The sequence below is a fragment of the Lathyrus oleraceus genome, chromosome 2 (genome assembly GCF_024323335.1).
Source record: "Lathyrus oleraceus cultivar Zhongwan6 chromosome 2, CAAS_Psat_ZW6_1.0, whole genome shotgun sequence".
Classification (NCBI taxonomy): domain Eukaryota; kingdom Viridiplantae; phylum Streptophyta; class Magnoliopsida; order Fabales; family Fabaceae; genus Lathyrus; species Lathyrus oleraceus.
In genome coordinates, this window is record NC_066580.1 from 120,081,212 (window position 1) to 120,104,076 (window position 22,865).

Here is a 22,865-nt window from a genome sequence, read left to right on the forward strand (position 1 = left end):
TATGCTCCCACTATTTTACTCAAAACAAATGACCCTCGCCGTTTGATTCGGAAAATCTCGTTGGAAGATTTTCTAGTGGGTCGAGATCCACATTTCACTTTGTTTTAAGTCCGCGTAGGCGGATTATACAAAACTAGGTTATTTAGGTAGGAACTCCTTCCAATTGTATGTAATAAAACTCTCGAATATTTTAGTTGGGTGAATAACTCCTTATTCCAATCCATCACATGGATCATTTCCAACTCTTGCTTCTAAACGTATATATAATCTTATTATAATTTGTTTAGTTAAGTTTGACCCATTGTTTTAGCAATTGGATATTAAAATTATCCCATCACACCTTACTAATATAGAACATGTAACTCGCGTAGGTGAAACCTACATTATTTGATACTAGTCTTGATGAGTGCTAAAACTTGGAAAACATAAACTTAATATTTAATTTGAGGGAATTTGCAATTATTCTGATCTCACCGGCTTATTTATCATATAAATCGTCTCTCACATGCATCAACATACATTCACATGCATCAACATACATACAAAATGAAACAGTTATGGCCCTAGCGCAATTGTTCTCCCAAGGCAATAAGAGAACCTAAGCTAACCTAATAACGATCTAAGATTCTCCAAGCAAGATCTTCAAGGTTGTCCTCCTTTGATATTGAATTCTTCTCTTTCTTCATAACATTACATTACATAAAAGAAACTCGTTTTATATACGAGGGAGTGAAATGAGAAAAGAAGTTACATTAAGAGATTAAAAGAGAGGCACGACATGCAGGTCGTATTTTAAAATCCCAAAACAAAATAAAGGAAAACTAAGGCTATAACCGATCACCACAAGACAATAATAATAAACACATTATTATTATAATTAATTTAAATTTTGTTAATTAAATTTCGGTGACTTATCACACTATGCAGAGTTAGTCGGTGGTTCCGCTGACCGTTCAGCGGATGGGGGTCAAGGGGGAAGCGCCCCTTATGGGGTTGTTAGGGGCAGCGCCCCGACGCAAAATTTTAATGAATAATCCATTCGAAATCAATCACATCAACACTTACGCAGTCAAAACCCTAATCGCATAACTCTTTGACAGCACAACCCTTGTACCATCATGAACCCTAATGCACCAATTTCATACCGTCAAACATACCTCGATTGTTAATTCAGTATGATTGATCAACACGTCATTGCTTCACCATACGTTCGTCGGATTCCGAAGGAAATGACCATTGATCGCTCAAAGGAAAATAACCATTAAGTGTTTGAATGAACGAAATAGAAACAGTATATCATATATATTGTATTTTGCATCAGAATTACTTATATCATATATATAACTTTATCGATCTCAATTGTGTAACTTATGGACGATCAATGTATCGCTGCTTCACCATACTAACATCGGATTCCGAAGCATAGTCAACATCAATCATCCAAATTGTACACACATGATTCCAAATTTAATTACTCATATATTATTTAATTCATTTTATCTTTTAATCATATTGATAGAGAAAATACATAAAATAAACAGCTATCATATGCATGGTTTCGTAAGTAGATCTGATACCACTGAAGGAGAATAGCGATCCAAAATGCAGCGGAATTTAAAATTTTCTTCTTTAGTGAGCCTTACAAATAGGCATGATCAATGATAGAAATCATTACCTCTTGTGGCGATTGAAACCTTTGATGCATATCTAAGGAGTGATCATGAACGTTGAATGGTGTCAACGCCTCTACTCAGTCCACACGAACGAATTCCTTCAATCTCAGCGCTAGCTGCTACAAATGAAGACTTTGAGTGTGTGTGTGTGTGTGTGTGTGTGAGAGAGAGAGAGAGAGAGAGAGAGAGAGAGAGAGAAAATTTTCATTTAAACCAATGCTTCTGCACAAGGGTTCAATTTATAGTACCATTTGTGTGGGCTGCAAGCTAAAAAGCTCACTTAAGTGTATATGGCTCATAACTTATGATATACGAAAAATCACTTAAGCACGTGGTACTTTACCATATTTCGCATTCTACTTAAGTGAACCGTACCTTACGATGTTCTATAATTCACTTAAGTGCACTGTACCTTACGATGTTCCTTATTTACTCTACCTCTCATTAATTTATCCTTTTGTGTGTGACCCTGTAGGTTCTCACGATATTGGTAATTATATTAAATCATGTATTTAACATGATAAATAGCAAGCGGTATCTAGCAACACATCAGTGTTACCCAAGACACGAAAATTTCATGTGATCTGACAAATCCTTTTGTGATAATACTTATGTGAACAGTTACCCTTTTGCCCTTATGTCTATATTAAACACAAGGCATAGACCGTGCCATCCTTGTCCAGTTCAATATTGGGCCCTTAGATATTTATCCTGTTACGTAGGATGGGCAAATTCCATCTAGGTCACTCATGTCCCTCAGCATGCTTCATGGAGTACCCATCAACTGTTTTTATGGTCATCCAGTTACAGACAATGTTTGATCAGCAATAAGGCACTCGACTCTACATATAGGGTCCATAGTGGTTTGAGGTCGAAGGGTGGTATACACAATTATTACCATGAGAATAACTTATGACACTTTGCATAACATTCTATATAGTATTCTCATAGAGGGTCAATCCAGTATAAATATTACTCTTAATATTCATACCTATGTTTAAGACTTGATAACTCATTATCCATGATCCATGAGATGTGATCATCAGTCTATTTATATAATAATCTTAATGCTTTAATGTTATCCCACATCACAACAAAGCTTAACTACAGATACTTTAAGAATAGTGTCCTTATGTTTAATGGGATCTCATGATTAAGTCACACTTGATACATTAAATAGACTAGCTATTCTAGGGACTTTATTAAACAAACATAATAAAGAAAAAAGTCTTTTTATTATTAATAAATAATTCGACACAAGTACCAAAAGTATTGGCCTATAGGGCTTACACCAACACATGCATCATTGTTTGTTCATCAATCTCACTTGTTTAATTTAGCTTAATCAAATTCCACTATGATCAACTAGATCCTTTCATCTGGTACATTTCCTCTTAGTCTTTTTCAAGTGACTATAAGTCCCTTGGTCACATGATGGGACTTGTGTAACACCCTTCTAAAATACCCCAAATATTTAATTAAAATAACGTATATAAATCAGAGTAATTATGCAATCAAGGGTGTCACACAACATTACACACCATAAATAACTGTCATGCTCTTTTATTAACTCAAAACATAAAACATTTGCACAATACGCAGCGGATAGAGATCAAATCGATCATTCAAAACATGTAACATATTACATGTAAAATGGTTCACAACCAATCAATAAAACATTCAAAACATCCCATCCCGATGTTACATCTATCAGAGCATGACCCACTAAGGGACTACACTAGACTCCAAGCACTAGCTTCTACTCAATCATTGCTCGTTACCTGAAAAATAGTTGTAAGGGTGAGTTCCTCAATCGATATAATAAGCATTATAAAATATCATGCAATGTTAAGTAATTTAACACATCAATCACCCTAATCATATCACACATGCAGTAACGGCACATCAACTCAAATATCATACTCAATGCCAACACAATTCATACTCATACTCAATGCCAACACAAACACACGTATAACATTGGAATACATCCATTCATATTATACGCTACACATATATTATGCAATGAGACTCCATGCATGCGGTACCGACTATTCGTGAACACATAGTTCAACCTCACCGACCAAATCCAGGTACGGCTACCAAGCTCACTAGTCCCACTCATTTGAGACCTAGTGACTCACATCACTAATTCCTCACCATGGGAATTAGCTACCACCCCAAGGGCCATGCTATGCACGCTAAATCACCTAGCATACAAACGTCAACAACAGTCCAAAATGACTAACATCACTAATTCCTCACCATGGGAATTAGCTACCACCATAAAGGCCACAATATGCATGCTAATCACCTAGCAATGCAACATCATCAACAATAATTCACAATGGACATATGCTCACACTCTAAGCCATAAAATAGTCCATTCACAAACACATGCATAATATATACATTCACAACATTATGCATATCATCATACATCATCCACACATGTATCAAACATCATATCATGTCAAATAATTAATCACAGTATTAGCACGCTCTACTAATACCCTTACTACTCAAAACAACAGGGATAATCCCTACTATATCACACACCGATATAGGCCAACCATCACATATATACATAACATTTAAAATATCCATTTTTCCACTTTTTAACAGTGTTAACCGGTTAACGCCCTGGGTTAACCGGTTAACGCAGTACAAACACGCTTCCTGCCCAAAACTTAACAGTGTTAACCGGTTAACGCCCTGGGTTAACCGGTTAACGCAGCACAAACAGCAATATCTCAGCAATCACAACAGTGTTAACCGGTTAACGCCCTGGGTTAACCGGTTAACGCAAGCAAAACAGCAGTTTTTACACAACACAACACAGTGTTAACCGGTTAACACCCTGGGTTAACCGGTTAACGCAAGACAGAAGCTGTTCCTGCGCTAACACAAAGCAGAATGCAGAATTCTCCGCATTTTCCGCCGTTGGAGGACTTCCGGACCTCCGATTCCGATTCCGTAAAAAGCTACACGTCCAGTAATTTACGACACACACCATTATCGATTCAAATTACAGTTTTCACACAACTTATTCATCACAATTTCTCAGCATTCCAAATCCCAATTAGGGTCAATTCAACGGTTTATCACTACCCATTACATGCTAACCCATAATACCCATTAAACGACGATAAACCCCCCTTACCTGAGTTAATCCGGCAATCCTTTAGCCTCAAGCTCTTCTCTTCTCCAACCTTCTTCCTCTTGCTCTGCCTCTTTGCCCTTTTCCTCTTTTTGAGCCGCTTCTCTGTTTTCACGTGAAAACTCTTTTTACCAAAAATGGAACTCTTTTTCTTATTTCCAACTTATATATATATTCCAATAATTATTATTCCCATAATAATAATAATAATAATAATCCAATAATTCCAATTATTTAATTAAATTAATAAATATAATATTAACTTAAATTAAATAATTGTCTTATTTTTATCGGGGTGTTACAACTTGCCTCTATTTCTTTGGAGCTTCAACCTTTCAACAAGTGCAAGACTCCTAGTGGACTACAGATCTCCTCAGCATATCACAATCACCTGACTCATCCTTACAAGCATCTTTGGGAACCTGCTTCAACAAACTTTCAGATATTGACTAGGCTAACATGCCATGATCCTTAAGAAATAGATAATGATCAGAGGGAACCTTTCCTACCCTTATCTAGAGTACCTCTGTGAACGAGGTGTATACCTTAGTTGCTCATAGTATTCACCTTTATTCACAGAATTTAGTGCAATTCAAGTCAATTCAATGTCAAGTCTGCAACGTCCTAGTGGCTCCTCTTTCTTTCTCCTATGGTTTAAACACCATTGAAATCCTCTATTTTTTGGGAAACACCTCTATGGCTAACTCCCTTCTCCTTTCTTAGTTAACACACCATAATTCAAGTTGACACCTTCATGGTTATATACCTCCTTTAGGGACACACCTCTATGGTTAACCCCATATCCTTTCTTAGTTTAAACACCACTTCCTTGCCATGTTAGTCCAAATGCTTTGGTAAAACCCATGTCATGTGAGTCTCTGGCTTTGAAAAGTTCATGCTTTCCTTCTTTACCATGTTAGACCCAATGCTTTGGTAAGATCCTTGTCACGTGAGTCTCTGGATTTGACGAGTTTCTGCTTTCTTCCTTACCATGTTAGTCCCGATGTTTTGGTAAAACCCTTGTCATGTGAGTCTCCTACTTTGACAAGTTTCTTTTCCGGTTTAAAGACCACCCCCCAATCATATATTTTCTATAACTCTTTGTGCTCCGAACTATAGAGATCTGGCTTCCTCATTGCACTATGAGGGTACGTAGGCACAAGGATGTGAATCCTTGGTGAGCAATTTTCTTTCTTTTCCCCATTTCTTTCTCTGGTTCCATGAACTATGAGGCTCTGAATTTCTCATTGCGCCATGAGAATACGTAGGCATGAGGGCCTCAATCCTCCTCGAGCACTCTTTCTTTAACCCTTTTTCTATTTTGCAGGTATGTGAAGATAACAACACCCATCCAAGCAAGATCATTCAAAACATCTCCCAATGAGTACCATGGATGTGAGGGGTGCTAATACCTCCCCTTTGCATAACTGACTTCCTTACCCGTTTCTATGTTTCCCCTTGGGTTTTACCGATATCTTCCCTTCCCCTTTTGGGATAAATAAAGTTTGGTGGCGACTTTGTTGTATTCTCGACTGTGCGATGCATTCGAGTATATTCAACGTAGCTTCACCGAGTTGGCATGATAACCAAGTATGGTAGGGTTAGCAGATTGGATATTCGGGTTGTCATCCATCAATCAGAATTCGGCTAGGACATCAGATCTACTAATCAAAATCCGGCCAGGATATCCGAGTAAGCAAGGTGGAGCTAACCTCCCATAAAGTCGAGAATGGTCCAACTAGTACAAGTCGGATCCGATGACAAGGTCGGGATGTCATTTGAAGAGTCATAAGAAACAGTTATAGGGTGATACATTTTGGAAAGGAGTTATAATCAGTGAAGAGGTGAACGTTACATGGCAATTATAAGGGCGGCAGACATTATTGATAGATGAATTTATGAAGGATATGAAAAGTTAACCAAAATTGGGAGAGAATGAGATGGAAACCTATAAATAGGAGGATGTTTATAGGGTAAATGATAAGTAAAAATGAGACAAACACATATAATAGACACCCTAACCATTAATTTTAGCCTCTCCTTGACTTAAAACAAGGAAGTCAACCTTTTAGTGTTTTTTAGCAAGAACATTTGGCGCCCACTGTGGAGACTCGGTAAAACTTGCTCAGACCACAGAAAACCATCATTAAAAGCGTTAATACGTCAGTTGGACGATGTCATGATCCTCTCTCAGTCAAAGCGACCCACCCCTTCCACCAGATATAACTCAATTGCTTGCGATGGTAGAAGCACTTTGTTAGTAAAATGAAGCCTTGCAAGACAGTGTTCATGTTTTGCAAACACAAAGTCTTTAGGATGGGGATACAAAGGAGGAGCCTCTGGACTGTCTGCCTTTATCCTAAGTTATAAGGGATGATCAGGTCCCGAAGAACTTCAAGCCATTGTCACTAGTATCTTTCAATTGTAAAACTGATCCACATGAGCATATTATTTCCATTAATAATCAGATGGCCATAGTAGGGGCTTCTGATTCACTCAAATGAAATATAATGGTAGGGACATTTAAGGAGGGTTATTTGAGGTAGTATATGAGTATTACTAGGTTCTCTATCATCATCTACCAAGACTTAACCAAGAAGATAGTACAACACTTTTCGGCAAGCAAGCATAAGAACGTGTCGACTACCAGTCTATTTAACATCCGACAAGGGCACGCGGAGTCTCTTCGAGAATATATGGCAAGATTTAATGAAGAAAAAATTAAGGTATCTCATCCAAATCAAGAAATGTTTGTCAGAGAATTTCAGCACGACCTCAAAGTCGGGCAGTTCAATGAATCTTTAGCACAAAAACAGGCGTCCAACATGGATGAGGTTATCACTTGAGCGGAATATTACATTAAAGGAGAGGAAAGTAATATGGAAAAAAGATCTTGAGATGCCAAAGAAAAAGATCAAGAGTACACGCCACTAAACTCTAGACGGAAGATATCTTGAAAGAGGTTTATCACCTCAAGCTGCTCCCCAGACCGTTATGCCTAAAAGGGGTGTATACTATGATGGGAAAAGAAAAAAATGAATGGTGTGCATACCATAGACTTCGAGGACACTATACCTAAATTTATCATCAGTTGAAGAAATAAATTGAGATCTTAATTCAGAGAGGTCGGTTATTATCGTATGCTAAAGACGTGGGAGGTCATCCCGAAAAGAGAAGTCCTCCCCGAGAGGACCCAAGTTGGAAAATCCTAAATCGAAGAAAGGAATGAATGTAGAAGAAGTTATTGAAGCTCTGATAACCCTTCATACATTAAATACGATAGAAGGGGGATTTGCAGGAAGAGGAGAAACTAGTTCGGCTAGGAAAAGGTATGCTCGACCAGTGATGCACATTGAACAGAAGTCGCCTTCAGAGGGGAAATAGGATTTAGTTGTATTAGTTTCTCCAGAAAAGACTCAGAAGGAGTGTTGGCTCACGAAAATGATCCCATGGTGATTAAAGTAAATATTTGTGACTGGAGCATAAAGCAAGTCTTGGTATACCCCAAAAGCTCAGTAGATGTCTTATATTGGGACACATTCAAATGGATGAATTTAGATACCACTGAGTTACTACCATTCAAGGGTACTTTTGTAGGATTCTCTAGAGAGCATGTACAAGTGCTAGGGCATATGCCCATAATGACCACCTTTAGCAGTAGAGACCATGTGAAAAGTATCCAGGTAAGATATCTAATTATCAATGATGTGTCCCCATAAAACATTATTACTAGAAGGCCATCGTTCAATGCTCTGGAAGCGGCATTGTCCACCCTATATCTTACGTTAAAGTATCCTCTAGAAGATAAATGGGTTGGAATAGTGAAAGGTGATCAAGAAATAGTCAGGAAATGTTATAAAGATAGTCTAAGACTTAAGAGAAGGAGTTATGTTGATGAACCAATCACGGGTGATCAGTTAAAAGTAAATTTAATTAATATCGATAAAATAGGGGAGCTATCAAAAAACCACCTAATAATTAGGAAGTTTACAAGAAAGATGTAGAATAACTTCCGATCAGTTCACCCAACTCAAATTGGAGCTAGTCAGATATCGAAGGATGAATATGGAAGGATCGGAGTCAATTTAAACATAGGGAACCACCCTCTCGTACATGACCTCTTAAGCATACCATGGAGGTTACGTAAACATGTGACAAATATTTTGAGCTCACTCCTCGTGGCGGTCGTACAGATGAAGTTTCTAGTAAGGACTATCGATCACTTCACTAGATGGGAAGCATCAAAGGCAACAAAAAAAATTGTATTGTCTAGAGTAAGCAGGGAGTAAGGCAGGATAAAAAAATATATGGACCAGAAACATGTATGAAAATTGGTGGCCCTACCATATTACAACTCATTCGACTACTTGTGAGAATCTATTAGCAATGGTTTGTAAAGCTAATATGATGATGTCAGTCATGATCAACATTTCGACTTGGGGACGTCATACTCTGAATGAAGGAATCATCTTGGTAGGCTTGGATATCATTACAACCACACCAAGAATTACTAGGAAGTTCGACGTAAGGGTCTGGCAAAGCGGATGTCACAGAGCAAGTCTGATGATAATGAAGGTGGTGGAATTCAGGAAAAAAATGATCTTATCCTGAATGGGGAAGGTTCCTTTTGTATCAATCAGAGGATAAATAATGAGGCTTACGAGTTGGAAGATATTGAAAGATTTAGGACCTAGAATGTAATCAGTTTTGAGTTTTATCGTAACTAGTCTATGTAATAAAAATCTAATGTGTAAAGCATGTAATATAGTTCCTAGAACATAATCGGCTTCAGTCGGGTAACGTTTAATAAAACTTCTGGCCTAACTGAAGTCAATGCGAACTTGAAGCCTCTGGCATAATCAGCTTCGGCTGGGTAACGTTTAATAAAACCTATGGCCTAACTAAAGGTAAAGCGAACTTGAAGCATCTAGCATAATCGGCTCCGGCCGGGTAATGTTTACTAAAACCTTTGGACTAATTAAAGCCCAAGCGAACTTGAAGCCTCTGGCATAATCGGCTTCGGTCGGGTAACGTTTAATAAAACCTCTGGCCTAACTGAAGCCCAAGAAAACTTAATTCCTATGAAATAATCGGCTTCCGCCGAGTAACGTTTAATAAAACCTCTGGCCTAATTGATGTTCTAGCGAACTTAAAGCCTCTGGCATAATCGGTTTCACGGGCTATGCAAAATCAAAATATTTGACTTTAAGCGGCGTGGTTAACTTATCAAATACCAAACTTCGAACATGGTTTATTCATAACTAGTCGGTCTGTGTCCAAAAACTGATAAAATTCTTTAAAACATAAAGGCATGGCTCATTGGGGCTTCAAACCCACGTGGTACGAGTTTTTCAGCCAAAAAATAAGCTGATTCGTTTAAAGTCGACTAATTTATCTGGGATTCAGGTGAACAAACACATTGTCATATATGAGATAAAACACTCGTAGGCCATCACACTTTTAATATAGATAGGTGTAAAGGTAGTAAAGGTGGAATGACGATTAGTTAAACCTCACATGGGTTCTCTGAATCCTCCATATCTAGAACTCACAAAGTTCTAGGACATCAATAAGAACCCACTAGGGCTCCTCGATTTCTCTGACCGACTTCACCATAGACTATTCACTATTTTTTGTGATTGAAATTTAACTTTCATTCTCGGATGGATCTGCATCACAAGCCCAACATGGTCCTTCAGAATATTAGAAACCATAAGTCATCGTAGGGAGAAAACTTTGGTCATGCTAAACTAGGTCAGGGACCGTCAGTCTAAATTTTACAAGTAATCCATAACATACATACAAGCCCATTTAAATCTACTGCTAGTTTGTCAACATAGAAATACATAAATTAGCTCCTAAAAAACTTTGGAATAAGTCATGCATTCATAAAACTTTGCAAGCACTCAAAACTTCTGTAAAAACTATCTTAGAAAAACAATTGTAAAGATAAGGGAAATCAATAAAAATTGAACAAAATATGAAACATCATGGTACGGGTCATAACAGGACCCAAATACAAAACAAAAAGGAAAAACCAATGTCTCTGAAAACATTACAAAATGAGCAACAAAAAACGACTCTTCATATTTATCCTCACCCCTGGCTTCAGGGTTACTAATAGCAGTACAATCTTCCTGGATCGGACCGTCAGTGGGGGAGGACTCGACTTCTTCCATATCCACAAGATGACCATTAACGACAACTTTGGATAAGTTCATCTCGGTAAAGTTAAGATTGGGATAGAGACATAAGGCTTGAGAATTTTCCCTATCAAAGGCAATATCACCTACGTCAAGGATGTCAATTTGAGCTTTCTGGAAAGAGCTTTGCAATTGGACGTTTGAATCTTGAAGTGATTTCATTTTCTCGGACTTCTTGTTAACCGTGGATGTCTAATCCTGATTCATAGCCTCCAATTTCTCCCTCATGGTTAATAATTGCTTCTCCAGGTCGGATAGTCTAACCGCTTGCACCTTATGTTGCTCCTTAAGCTGATTGATTTCTTGGTTCAATTTTATCTCGCTCTATTTGCAATCATCCCCGACTTCAAATAGCCCGCGAGTTAAAATATCACATCTCATCAGATAAGAACTGGTGTTTTGGGTTAGTTTCTACCGCTCTATGGTCTTTACCTTGTTTACGTCTTTCGTGGCATTCAGATGATCGTAAAGGAACTTCAATCTGCTAAAATTGTTGCTCCATAACTTGAATTCATTGTATGATCTAGTTTGGTCACTCCCACCGGTCTCGCACATCAAAGATGAAATTTCCCAATTGGCCCTGTAACTTTCGTCACTCAATAGAGTTTTCATCTTCTTTGGAGAACTCGGACGAAAACTCTTCGATGGCGAAAGATTCGAAGGTTGGGATTCCGAGACATTGGGAATTATCTTGTTTGAGACTACCTTTCTTTTCTTTAGTAAACAGGTTTCTAAACCGGACACGTCCGATTTAGCAGCATTTTGGTTGAATACTCTCCTCGCTGCCTGGGCTTCCAACATCAGTTTTTTATGTTCCTTCATAGATATGTCGATCATTTTTCCTAAAGTCAAAGTGAGAAAAGAAGTTAGCGGAATGCAGGATGGTATCCCAAGTGATACACAAAGCAAATAAATAATCATTACCCAAGAAAGAAAGAATTTCTCTTCGAGTAAAGAATAATAGATCCTGAGCCTTTATCATACAGACGAAATCTAAGATGGCCAATGATCTAACCTCATGGTCGTTTAATTTGTCAAAATTAAACCCGAATACCGAAAGAGGATTCCCGGTCCAAGAGATAGGAAAACACTAGGACCCATCTAACGGGTATATTATTTGGGGATATCTCGATCCACACCTAATTCGTAGAAATTGGTCCTTGAAGCCTTTATAGTTTGTGGTGTAAGCTTGGAGAAAACTCTTACTGGGAAGGCCACTAATGGTCACCCATCCATCCTTCTCAACACCTTTGATTTCAGAAAAGGAGAAAAATAAGCATATGGTAGGATTTATATCTATGGCCTCGCAGACTATTTCAAAAGCCTTGATAAACCCCCAACTATTAGGATGAAGTTGAGAAGTGGTGGAATTTAGGGTTTTTAGTAGATTAGATTCAAAATTGGTAAATGGGAGGTGGATATTAAAATCTTCCAATACCCCGACATAGAAATGAAAATATTCATCTTTAACTCCCCTAAGACGAGTTATACAAACACATTCCCCTAGAATACAGGGCTCCAAATAACATCGTCTTTATTCCCAATAAAAGATACATTCTTCAAAGGTCGAAGTTGTAACTATCTCCACCTCCTCTATGGAGTTATGATCGTAACACATTACTTCTTGATCAAACGACTTCATAATCTCCATCAACACATCTACGAATGCACCTTATGAAAAAGTGTCAGAATCAGAATCGTTAAAAGAGGCTGAAATATTGTCGTAAGCCTCCTTTATAATACGATCAAAGTAAACTTGAGTTAGGGTATCTCTACATCCTCTCACATGAAAATCCCAAAGATCTTTTATTTCGCGGGAACTCAAGGTTCTTAATGCTTTTGTATTCTCGTCATATGCATCAATAATAGTCATTGAATAAAAGAATGTGGAAGCGAAAATAAAATATACCTGGTCTTGAATAACGAACGAGAACTTCGAAAGTTTCTTAGAAGAGAGAAAGACTTCTTCCAGCGAATGATAAACCAGAAGACAAAGAGATGATTTTAACTAGGAGGAAAACTTCTTACAAGGTTTTAAAGAGTATGAAACACTTTAGATCATTGAGATGGAGCAAATTCCCATAAAAATCATCATTACTAAGGAAAGAGAAAATCTGATGAAGATATGGTGCCATGATTAAAGATGCATCACCACAAACAAACATCACAGCGTAAGTGGAATGGAGAGAGCTTAAAAAAAATTTACGGGCTTCTTTATTCGAGCACTTCAACCTTTTAGATCTCATGCTCGGGGAGCTTATGTACATCCCGAAAAATCAGTTGACCAACCGAGGTATGAGATCGACGAAGCCTATTTGAGCACATGAGTTCTTTGAGACTGAGTTGGCATGATAACTGAGTATGGTAGGGTTAGCAGATCAGATGGTCAGGTTGTCATCAACCAACCGGAATCCGATTAGGACATCAGATCTACTAATCAGAATTCGGTTAGGATATCCGAGTAAGCAAGGTGGAGTCGATCTCCCATAAAGATGAGAATGGTCCAATTAGTACAAGACGGATCTGATGACAAGGCCAAGATGTCATTTGAAGGGTCATAAGAAACAGTTACATGGTGATACATTATGGCAGAGAGTTATAATTAAAGAAGAGACCAACGTTACATGAAAATTAAAAGGGCGACATATAAGAGGCAGATGAATTTATGAAGGATATACGGAGTCAAGCAAAATGGGGAGAGAAGGAGATGATGATCTATAAATATGAGAATGTTTGGAGGATAAAAGATAAGCAAAAACAAGACAAGCACACTTCACAAACACCCAACAATTTATTTTAGACTCTCTTTAACTTATAATAAAGAAGTCAACATTTTAGTTTTTTTTTTAATAGAAACAACTATATCAATATGTTATTATTATTTGTTTTATTTCATATATGAACAATTACTCATTTTGGTAGTATAATTATAACGAATATGATTAAATAATAAATATAGTATTTATTACTTCTTAACTATAATAATAAAGTGAGTTTAATTATTTTGATTCTAATAAAGAAATAACTTAACTGCTCTTCTCAAAATAAAATAAGTGAATATCTGCTCAGTACGTTAATTAATTTAAAAATTTATTTTATACTAAGTTGAAACCACAGAGCTATTATTATTTAAACAACATAACTCCATGGGACAGTACAATACAACACTGTACTAAATTTTCAGAATTTGAACAAGAAACAGTTTACATACGATGGACCAGTTAACCAAAAACAAAGCCAACTCAACCCCTCTTACCCCACTCACCTTCTTAGATAGAGCTGCCATTGTCTACGGTGACTCCACTTCAATTCTGTACGGTGACTCCATTTCCTACACGTGGTCCCAAACTCACCGTCGATGTCTTCAACTCGCTTCCTCACTTTCATCTCTCGGTATCAGAAAAGGCCACGTGGTTTCCGTTCTCTCCCCCAGCACTCCCGCCATGTATGAACTCCAGTTCGCTGTTCCAATGTCCGGTGCTATTCTCAACAACCTCAACTTCCGGCTCGACGATAAGTCTCTCTCCGTGATCCTCATCCACAGCGAATCAAAACTCATCTTTGTGGACATTCTCTCCCTTTCTCTTACCCTCAATGCTCTTGATTTATTCCCCTCAAACATTCAACGCCCTGATCTCGTTCTTATTGAAGACGATACTCTCGCGCCATATCAGATTCCTTCACTACCGAAAAATGTATCTGTTATTAACAACACATACGAGGGTCTTATTACTAAAGGTGATCCAAATTTCAAATGGATCCGACCGGATTCCGAATGGGATCCGATCACTTTGAACTACACCTCCGGAACGACTTCTGCTCCGAAAGGCGTAGTGCATTGCCATAGAGCAGCGTTCGTCGTTTCGCTGGACTCACTCATTGACTGGTCAGTGCCTAATCAACCGGTTTACCTCTGGACGTTGCAGATGTTTCATTCTAACGGATGGAGTTACCCGTGGGGAATGGCGGTTGTCGGAGGAACGAATATCTGCACGCGTAAGCTGGACGCGCCGACGATCTACCGTTTGATTGAAACTCACGGTGTAACACACATGTGTGCTGCACCGGTTGTGCTTAACATTCTGTTAAATTACAACAAATCAGAACCGTTAAGAAATACTGTTAATGTACTGACAGGAGGATCGTCGCCTCCGGCGGCGATTCTTACACGCGCGGAGTCGTTAGGGTTTAATGTTAGCCATGGGTTTGGAATGACGGAGTTGGTTGGGGTGACCATTTCTTGCGCGTGGAAGAGAGGTTGGGATAGGTTATCGGCGGTGGAGAAGGCGAGGATGAAGGCGAGACAGGGAGTGAGGAAGGCGGGTGTGGCGGAGGTTGACGTGGTGGGAGCTAACGGTGAAAGTGTGAAGCACGACGGTGTAACGGTTGGTGAGATAGTTGTGAAAGGTGCTTGTGTTATGCTTGGTTATTTGAAAGATGAAAAAGCTACGGCGCAGTGTTTGAGAGAGAATGGTTGGTTTTATACTGGGGATGTTGCGGTTATGCATGAGGATGGGTATTTGGAGATTAAGGATAGGATTAAGGATGTGATAATAAGTGGTGGAGAGAATCTGAGTAGTGTGGAGGTTGAGGCTGTTTTGTATATGCATCCGGCGGTGAAGGAGGCGGCGGTGGTGGCAAGACCGGATGAGTTTTGGGGGGAGACACCGTGTGCGTTTGTGAGTTTGAAGGATGAGTTGAAGGAAATGCCGACGGAGAAGGAGATAAAGGAGTTTTGTGGGGAGAAGTTGCCGCGTTTTATGATTCCTAAGACAATTGTGTTTAAAGATGAATTGCCTAAGACTTCAACGGGGAAGATTCAGAAACATGTGCTTAGAAAGGTTGCTGGGGAGATGGGGTCATTGGCATTGCCACCACCACAACTACTTTCTAGTCGCATTTAATTTGGATTTTTTTTTATATACTCATACATTCATTAAATAGGAGAGAAAAATAAAGAGGTCCATGTGATAGTTTGTTTTGGTGGATGTGATAGGAAGAGTTATATTGAGAGGAAATTAGATGTTTAATGAGTGATGAGTAGTTGTAATATTCAAATGTTATTGTTGTTTAATTAGATGTTTTCTTACTCATTGTCATATGACCTTGAGATTTTAAGGGTGTATGGTTCTTTAAAGATTAAATTAAAGGGGTTTTTTTTACAATTTGAGGTTTTTTTAATAATATTTTAAAAAAAATTACTCAAATATCTCATATTTTAAAAAAAAAAATCTAAAATAATCCAGTTTTCAAACAATTTCCCCAACTATCCCAGTTTTAAAAAAAATATATATGTTAAGGCGTAGGTGTCAAACCAATTGACGTTTATCCTTAATTTTTAAGATGGGGTGCCCATTGAATTGGCTACAACACATAGTGTTGTCAATCAAATTGGCGTCCATGTATACTAAATGAGAGGAGACACCAATTGGTCTAGCGCCTCAGTGTAATGTGCAATTTTTTTTTATAAATAGAGGTGTTGTGTGATTCATTTTTCCACATCTCGTTACATCATATTGCAAACATGTTTTGTCTTCGCCGCCGCTATGGAAAAATGATTTATTCGAGAGACCAGTCTCCGATGGATATGCTCTTCTGGAACATATGTCGTTTCGAGCAACTAAAGAGGGAGATGATTCGTTGGTTAGATGGAAAAATATCATAAGGGGAAAAAATTAGAAGTATTGAGAGACTCGATAGTGTTTTTGGTTGAGTGCGAGTAAAAACTAATAAGGATGCTAGGGAAATGATGTTTGAACCAGATGACATCAATTTGATTGTTGTGATCCGTTAGAAATGTTGTTTTTAAATATTGTGGTTAAGTATTTTCATCTGTTTCGATATTTTTTGTTTGTGTTGTTTATTTAGACTTGTTCGGTTTTAAGTGTGCTTATGTTTGAGTGATGTTTGTTGTTAACCTTGTTGTAACAAAAAGTTATTAATATATAAAAATTCAAGGTTACAAAAATTGAAAGGAGGTACTAAATTATGATGCAGAGGTTGCTCCTAGATTGAGACATTTTTTCTTATTGTGTTCGGGTTGACGACATATACTACATAATCTTATCATTTTATCAGTCGTATCCATTTCTGTTCTAATATGCGTGCTGTTTGACCATCTTTTTTTCTTTCTTCGCATCTCATCATTGTGTCAAACTATGTCCCCTTCATATGGAGGCCAATATTCCTCCATTGCTAGCACTGAGAAGCTTTCGTTATACAGATTCATGACGGTAATGGTCTTGTAAACATCAGATAGATGGTTGTAAGCGTCCTGACGAGTATGCGCGCATGCCGCAATGATATAGGGGCAAGGAATACGGAAGGCATGGAACTTTCCACAGTCGCACCAACTTTTGTTTAGTCTGACAACATAGGATAAATTTGGCATTTCCTCATTGTGGTCCATTATTTCCTGTACACTGAAATTTTGTCTATGACAGTCAAAGATTGTAACGGCATGTGTGGTAGCTTTAATAGTTTCCTCTTTCATCAATTTCATACAACATTCACTGAATAATTGACTTGGCATTAACACTGCACTCCATCTTTCACCTCTGGTTGCTAAGGTAGATGCCAACCTAAAATAGGTTGTTCTGACCAATGCGATTATTGGTAGATTTCTAATGCCTTTGAATATGTCGTTCATGCATTCCCCAAGATTTGTTGTCATGTGGCCCCATCGACAACCTCTGTCAAATGCCCTTGTCCACTGCTCTAATGGTATGTTATCAACCCACTTCCCTGCTTCTGCGTTAGATAATCTAATTTTGTCACAGTAATGTTGAAATGACGGTTGAGTTAGAGCATACCCTACATTCACCATTTTTTTGCGAAGGTTCATGTCTTTGATTGCACGCATGAAATTTTGTGCGATATGTCTAATGCAATAGACATGGGTAGAAGGAGGATTATGCCATTCGTTATCATGGTTATTGCAAGCACTCTCAATGGCAACATGTTTATCTAAAATCAAACAGAGATTGACTTGTGGAGCGACATGTGTTCTGAGATGGCGAAGGAAGAAACCCCAATCACCAATGGTTTCACCTTCAACCAGAGAAAAGGCAATGGGAAATACATTATTGTTGATGTCTTGTGCAATAGTCATAAACACAGTACCCTTTTATTTCCCGTATAACCATGTTCCATCAATTTGAATAATAGGCTTGCAGAATGTAAAACCTTTTATGCATGGTTGAAACGCCCAAAAGAGGCGGTGAAAAATTCTATTTCCAGCAACACAAGTTCTGTTTGGCGTAAATGCTGGCAATGTCTCCATAATTGCAACAGTTCCTGGTGCGTATGTTTTAAGTGCCCATAAAAACTGTGGCAATTCTTTATATGAATCCTCTCAGTTGTCGAATACTTGTTCAACCGTCTTTGTCCTTGCAATTCACGCTTTCTTGTAAGAGGGAGTATAATTATATCTTGTGACGATATGAGATATTATTATACTCACTTTCACTGATGAGTCTTTGTTAACAAGCGGCAAAATGTCTTGACATATCAATTCAACGCTTAATTTATGGTGATCTTGTACAACATTAGTGACAATGCAACTGTGAGGTGGGTCTATAGAAGCTATCTCCCAAGAATCTATTCTCTTCTTGTGAGTCGCAACCAACCGAAACTTGCAAATGATGTTATGACATTCGATGACATGCTTTCTTGAGTCAGTGTGTTTCACGGTGAAATCGGCAGAGTTATTCATGTGAAATTTTTTGATAGCTCGCACACATTCTTCTTTAGTGCGTAATGTGTCTCCCACTTTTAACTCACCATCTGATCATGGATACGGGTTATAAAAAACACTGTTGGATGTTTCATCGTCATGCAAGTCCATATTTGTCATATGTTGCGGTGGATTATATACATGACTATGTTTCATCGCATAGAGGCACAGTTGCAAACATAGCAACTTATGTAAGTGTTTACTTCTTGTATTATTTTTCTAACATAACTTTTTATGTGGTAACTTATTTTGTTGTTTATTTTTTAGGATGCTTCTAGATTTCGAACTCAGGTCCACGAATTTGTTCACATGGACGCGATGATTCAACCTTATATCGAACTCGCTGGTTTTAGACATGTAAGCAAAATAATATCTTGGTCGGTCGATACTAAATTTATTCTTGCTTTATGTGAAAGATGGCGTCTCGAGACACACATATTCTGGTTTCCAACCGGTGAATGTACTGTGACGTTAGAAGATGTCTACATGTTATTAGGACTGTCTATCGAGGGTAAGGCAGTAAATGGTAAAACCAACTATGTGAATTCAATTTGCATGAACCTCTTGGATGCTGACTTGTTATATGATAACTCGAGAGGTAAAGGTATATTACTTTCACGCCTTAAGGCATATTGCAACAACTTACAATTAGATGAAAATTCTACCGAAGAGGCTCGAATAATAAAAACTAGGTGTTATATTATGCTTTTAATTAGTTTATTTTTATTTCCCGAAGATAGTGGTTATAGTATGCATGTTATGTATTTACCTTTACTAAGACATGTAGATAGAATAAGAAGTTAATGTTGGGGGTCCGCTTGTTTGACTTATCTTTATAGCTCTTTGTGTAAAAATGCACACAAAGACACATCTACATTCTCTGGATGTGCTATTTTGCTCCAAGCACGAGGTTGGTCCAGACTACCATCCCTAGCGCCCGTCAACCACAATCCGTTCACATTCCCATACACACAAAAGTAAGTTCTTAACAATGTACTATATTTACTTGCTTTACGAATTATTATCTCTAAATAATATATTTACTTGTAAGATGCAAATGGTCGACACGTGGTATGAGTTACAACAGATGTCCTAGACACTGTATTACCCAGTATCGCAATCTCTTGGATCACCTTTGACCAACATATGTATTGCCATTAACCTAATTAATTCGTAATAATTTATTAATTTCTTCTAACAAATTTATAATCTAATATATGTTCACATTTCAGTTAATTTGGCGTCCACATCTAAACTTGGATCATGACCATGAAATCAATGAACAAGACGCATTCGTTTGGACTGCATGCATACCGATCATAAGATTCACCACTGTGGAGATGCACCATAGTGATTGTGTTAAATTGCAGTTCGGTATGCTTCAACACATCCTAGATCCCCCGACAAACCTTGGAGAATGACATCTATGAAAAGTTAACGACCAATGGAACTTTAACCCTTGGTAAAGCTTCGCTAGATCTGAGTGTCAAAAATGGAAGCATTGACAAGACCATGTCTTAATTGACGTTGTGATGCCAACCCAACAAAAACCAAGTCGTAATTATATGGCTTGGTACAAATCGGTTGGATTTGAGTTCCTCGCCGAGGATATGTAACTATACGACCCACGCCAAGTAACTTACACACAAGAATGTTCATCATCTAACTCCCAACAACATTGTCAGACCAGTTACTCACAACCCCTTATCCATCAAAATTACCGATCCACAAACACACAAACCTACGACCCTAACATGCCAAACACCCAACCACAATACCAAGAGCATACCTCGTACCACCACCAACAAGTAGATCATCATCAAGACATACAACATCGTTATGCACCCAACACATCACCCTACCATAGCCTCCTTAGCCAAAACACCCAACGATCATTTAACACCAACCGTCCTTCCTCTTACTATAGCCAAGAAGCCCAAACATCACAAAACTAAAACATGCAACAACCATATGGCTACCAAACACCACAAAAATCATTTCAACCTTTCCTCGATGCATCAGTCACACCAATGTCACCCTCCAATCGTCCTGGTCTCCCTCCAATAACTCAAACACAACCCAACTACTCTAGCACGGGTCACGAACTCAACTATGGCGGTAAGGCTTCATTGCATGCACAAGACTACGCAGATTTGTCTAAATATCTTAGGCAATCTCCTGTAAGTGGTGGTGATGTTCCTGGGCCTTCAAATACTCAAACACCTGAGGTGAATCATCAACGTGGGGTAGGGCCACGCGTTCTGGTAGCTAGGGGATGTGGGACCGAAGGTCGGTTAGATCATCCCGGTCAACAACATTAGTCTTTTGTGTAAACGCATATTAATATTAATATCAATTGGTCCGATTTCGAATTTTATTTAAAATGTACATTGTTTTTCAATTTTTTTTACGAAACACACATAGGTACCCGACCAATTAGCGCCTCCTTTATAAATTATCACACATGCACCAATTGGATTGGCAACACTAGGTGTACTAGCCAATCCAATTGGCGTCACCTCTCTAAGTTAAAAGCAGGCGCCAATTCATCTAGCGTCACCTCTTCAAAGTGAGGTACTTTGGGAAATAATCTGAAAAGTGAGTTATTTTGGGATTTTTTTTTTTGAAAAATTGGTTTATTTGGATAAAATTCAATATTATGTTTATGAGATTTTGAATCATATTTTCTATGCATTACATACTTTCCCTACAAAATTGTTAATAACTCGTTAATATTTAAGGTTTAAAAAAAGGATAGGTATAAAAAACTAAAGAGTGATAAATAATATTTTACTTTTTGAGGAGAATCAATAAATTAAACTATCAAATTTAGCTAAGTGTACTAGTAAGAGTTTGATTATTGTCATTTTCACTTTTCACTTTCATTTCGTTGCAAGATCTTTCTGATTGAAACAGACTTACAAAGTGATCTCCGCCTTTGCTTTATCAACATTCTTTTTCTCCATTCTCTGCTCATGTGCCTCAAAAGATCTTTGCAGCTCATTTTTGCTCAATCGTTGCAAGATCTTTCGATTCCGCAATCGTTACGACTATGTTATCAAATCTTATCGTCAAAGAACACAAAATTTTCGCGACAACATACTGCTTTGTAATCGTTTCTCCGCGTGCTTTTACTTGGTTCACCAACTGAGTAATTCTCGTCATGAAATTGTTAATGGTCTCCGTCTCCTTCATTTGGATCAACTTAAGTTATCTTTTGTGAGTTTGTAACCACAATCTTCGCCTTGTCACCCCCTGCATACACCTTCACCAAGATTTCCCATGTTTGCTTCGAAGTTGTGTAATCACCAACACACTGATGGATAAAAAAACAACGCCTTGTAATCTTTAGTCTTCTCTTCTTTATGTGTAGACCTTTGTGCATCTGTTGCGCCTTCTACAAGTGGAGTAATCACTCTAAGAACATATTGATAGCCAAACAACACCTTCATTTGTTTGCACCATGTGTTGTAATTCTCCGCATCAAGAATTAGGAGATTTGTAGAAATTCTTTCATTGAAAACATAATTCTTGTTTGCACATAGGTGTTTGATGGATCAAATCAGACTCTTTATACCAAATGTTGGAACTTGAAACCATAAGTTTGGTGAATAGTTGAGTCTGAAGAGGAAGAGAGGGAGAGAGAATGTGAGATAATGATTGAGGGTTAAATTCTATTGGCATTAATAATTAATGAACTATCCAAAATGGTATTTATACAACTACAAGATGAGGTACAATTATCAAACAAATAAAACTGAAAACTCGCAGGTGTAACCGGTTGACATATTATGTCAATCTGTTGCACTTACGTATTGAGTCAATTTTTAATTAAAATAGTACAGGTGTAATCGGTCGATATATTATATCAACCACTTGCACTTAGTTATTTTAAGTTTTTGTTTGAAAATTAACACTGCATAATAGGATGTAACTCGTTGACATAAAACTGTAACTTATTACACTGACTTGAATTATACTATTTTCTCAATAAAATTTATAACACATGATATTCATTAATCAATTTGTATCATATATATTAATTTTGCAGGTATTCAACTATATTGTATATTTATTCTTGATGTTACAAGTAG

At 37.8% G+C, this 22,865-nt stretch overlaps 1 protein-coding gene across 1 annotated transcript; it reads left to right on the forward strand.

Moving 5' to 3' along the window:
• Positions 1-14,114: 14,114 nt before the first annotated feature.
• On the forward strand, positions 14,115-16,193 carry LOC127118408 (2-methylpropanoate--CoA ligase CCL4). Its single transcript, XM_051048600.1, has 2 exons — positions 14,115-15,997; positions 16,039-16,193. Exon 1 carries the CDS (start codon positions 14,249-14,251, stop codon positions 15,938-15,940), a length of 1,692 nt encoding a protein of 563 aa, XP_050904557.1. The 5' UTR covers positions 14,115-14,248; the 3' UTR covers positions 15,941-15,997; positions 16,039-16,193.
• Positions 16,194-22,865: the final 6,672 nt, after the last annotated feature.

What these genes read in the sequence shown, in the direction of transcription:
- LOC127118408 (XM_051048600.1), top strand. Translation starts at nt 14,249, where the DNA reads ATGGACCAGTTAACCAAAAACAAAGCCAACTCAACCCCTCTTACCCCA.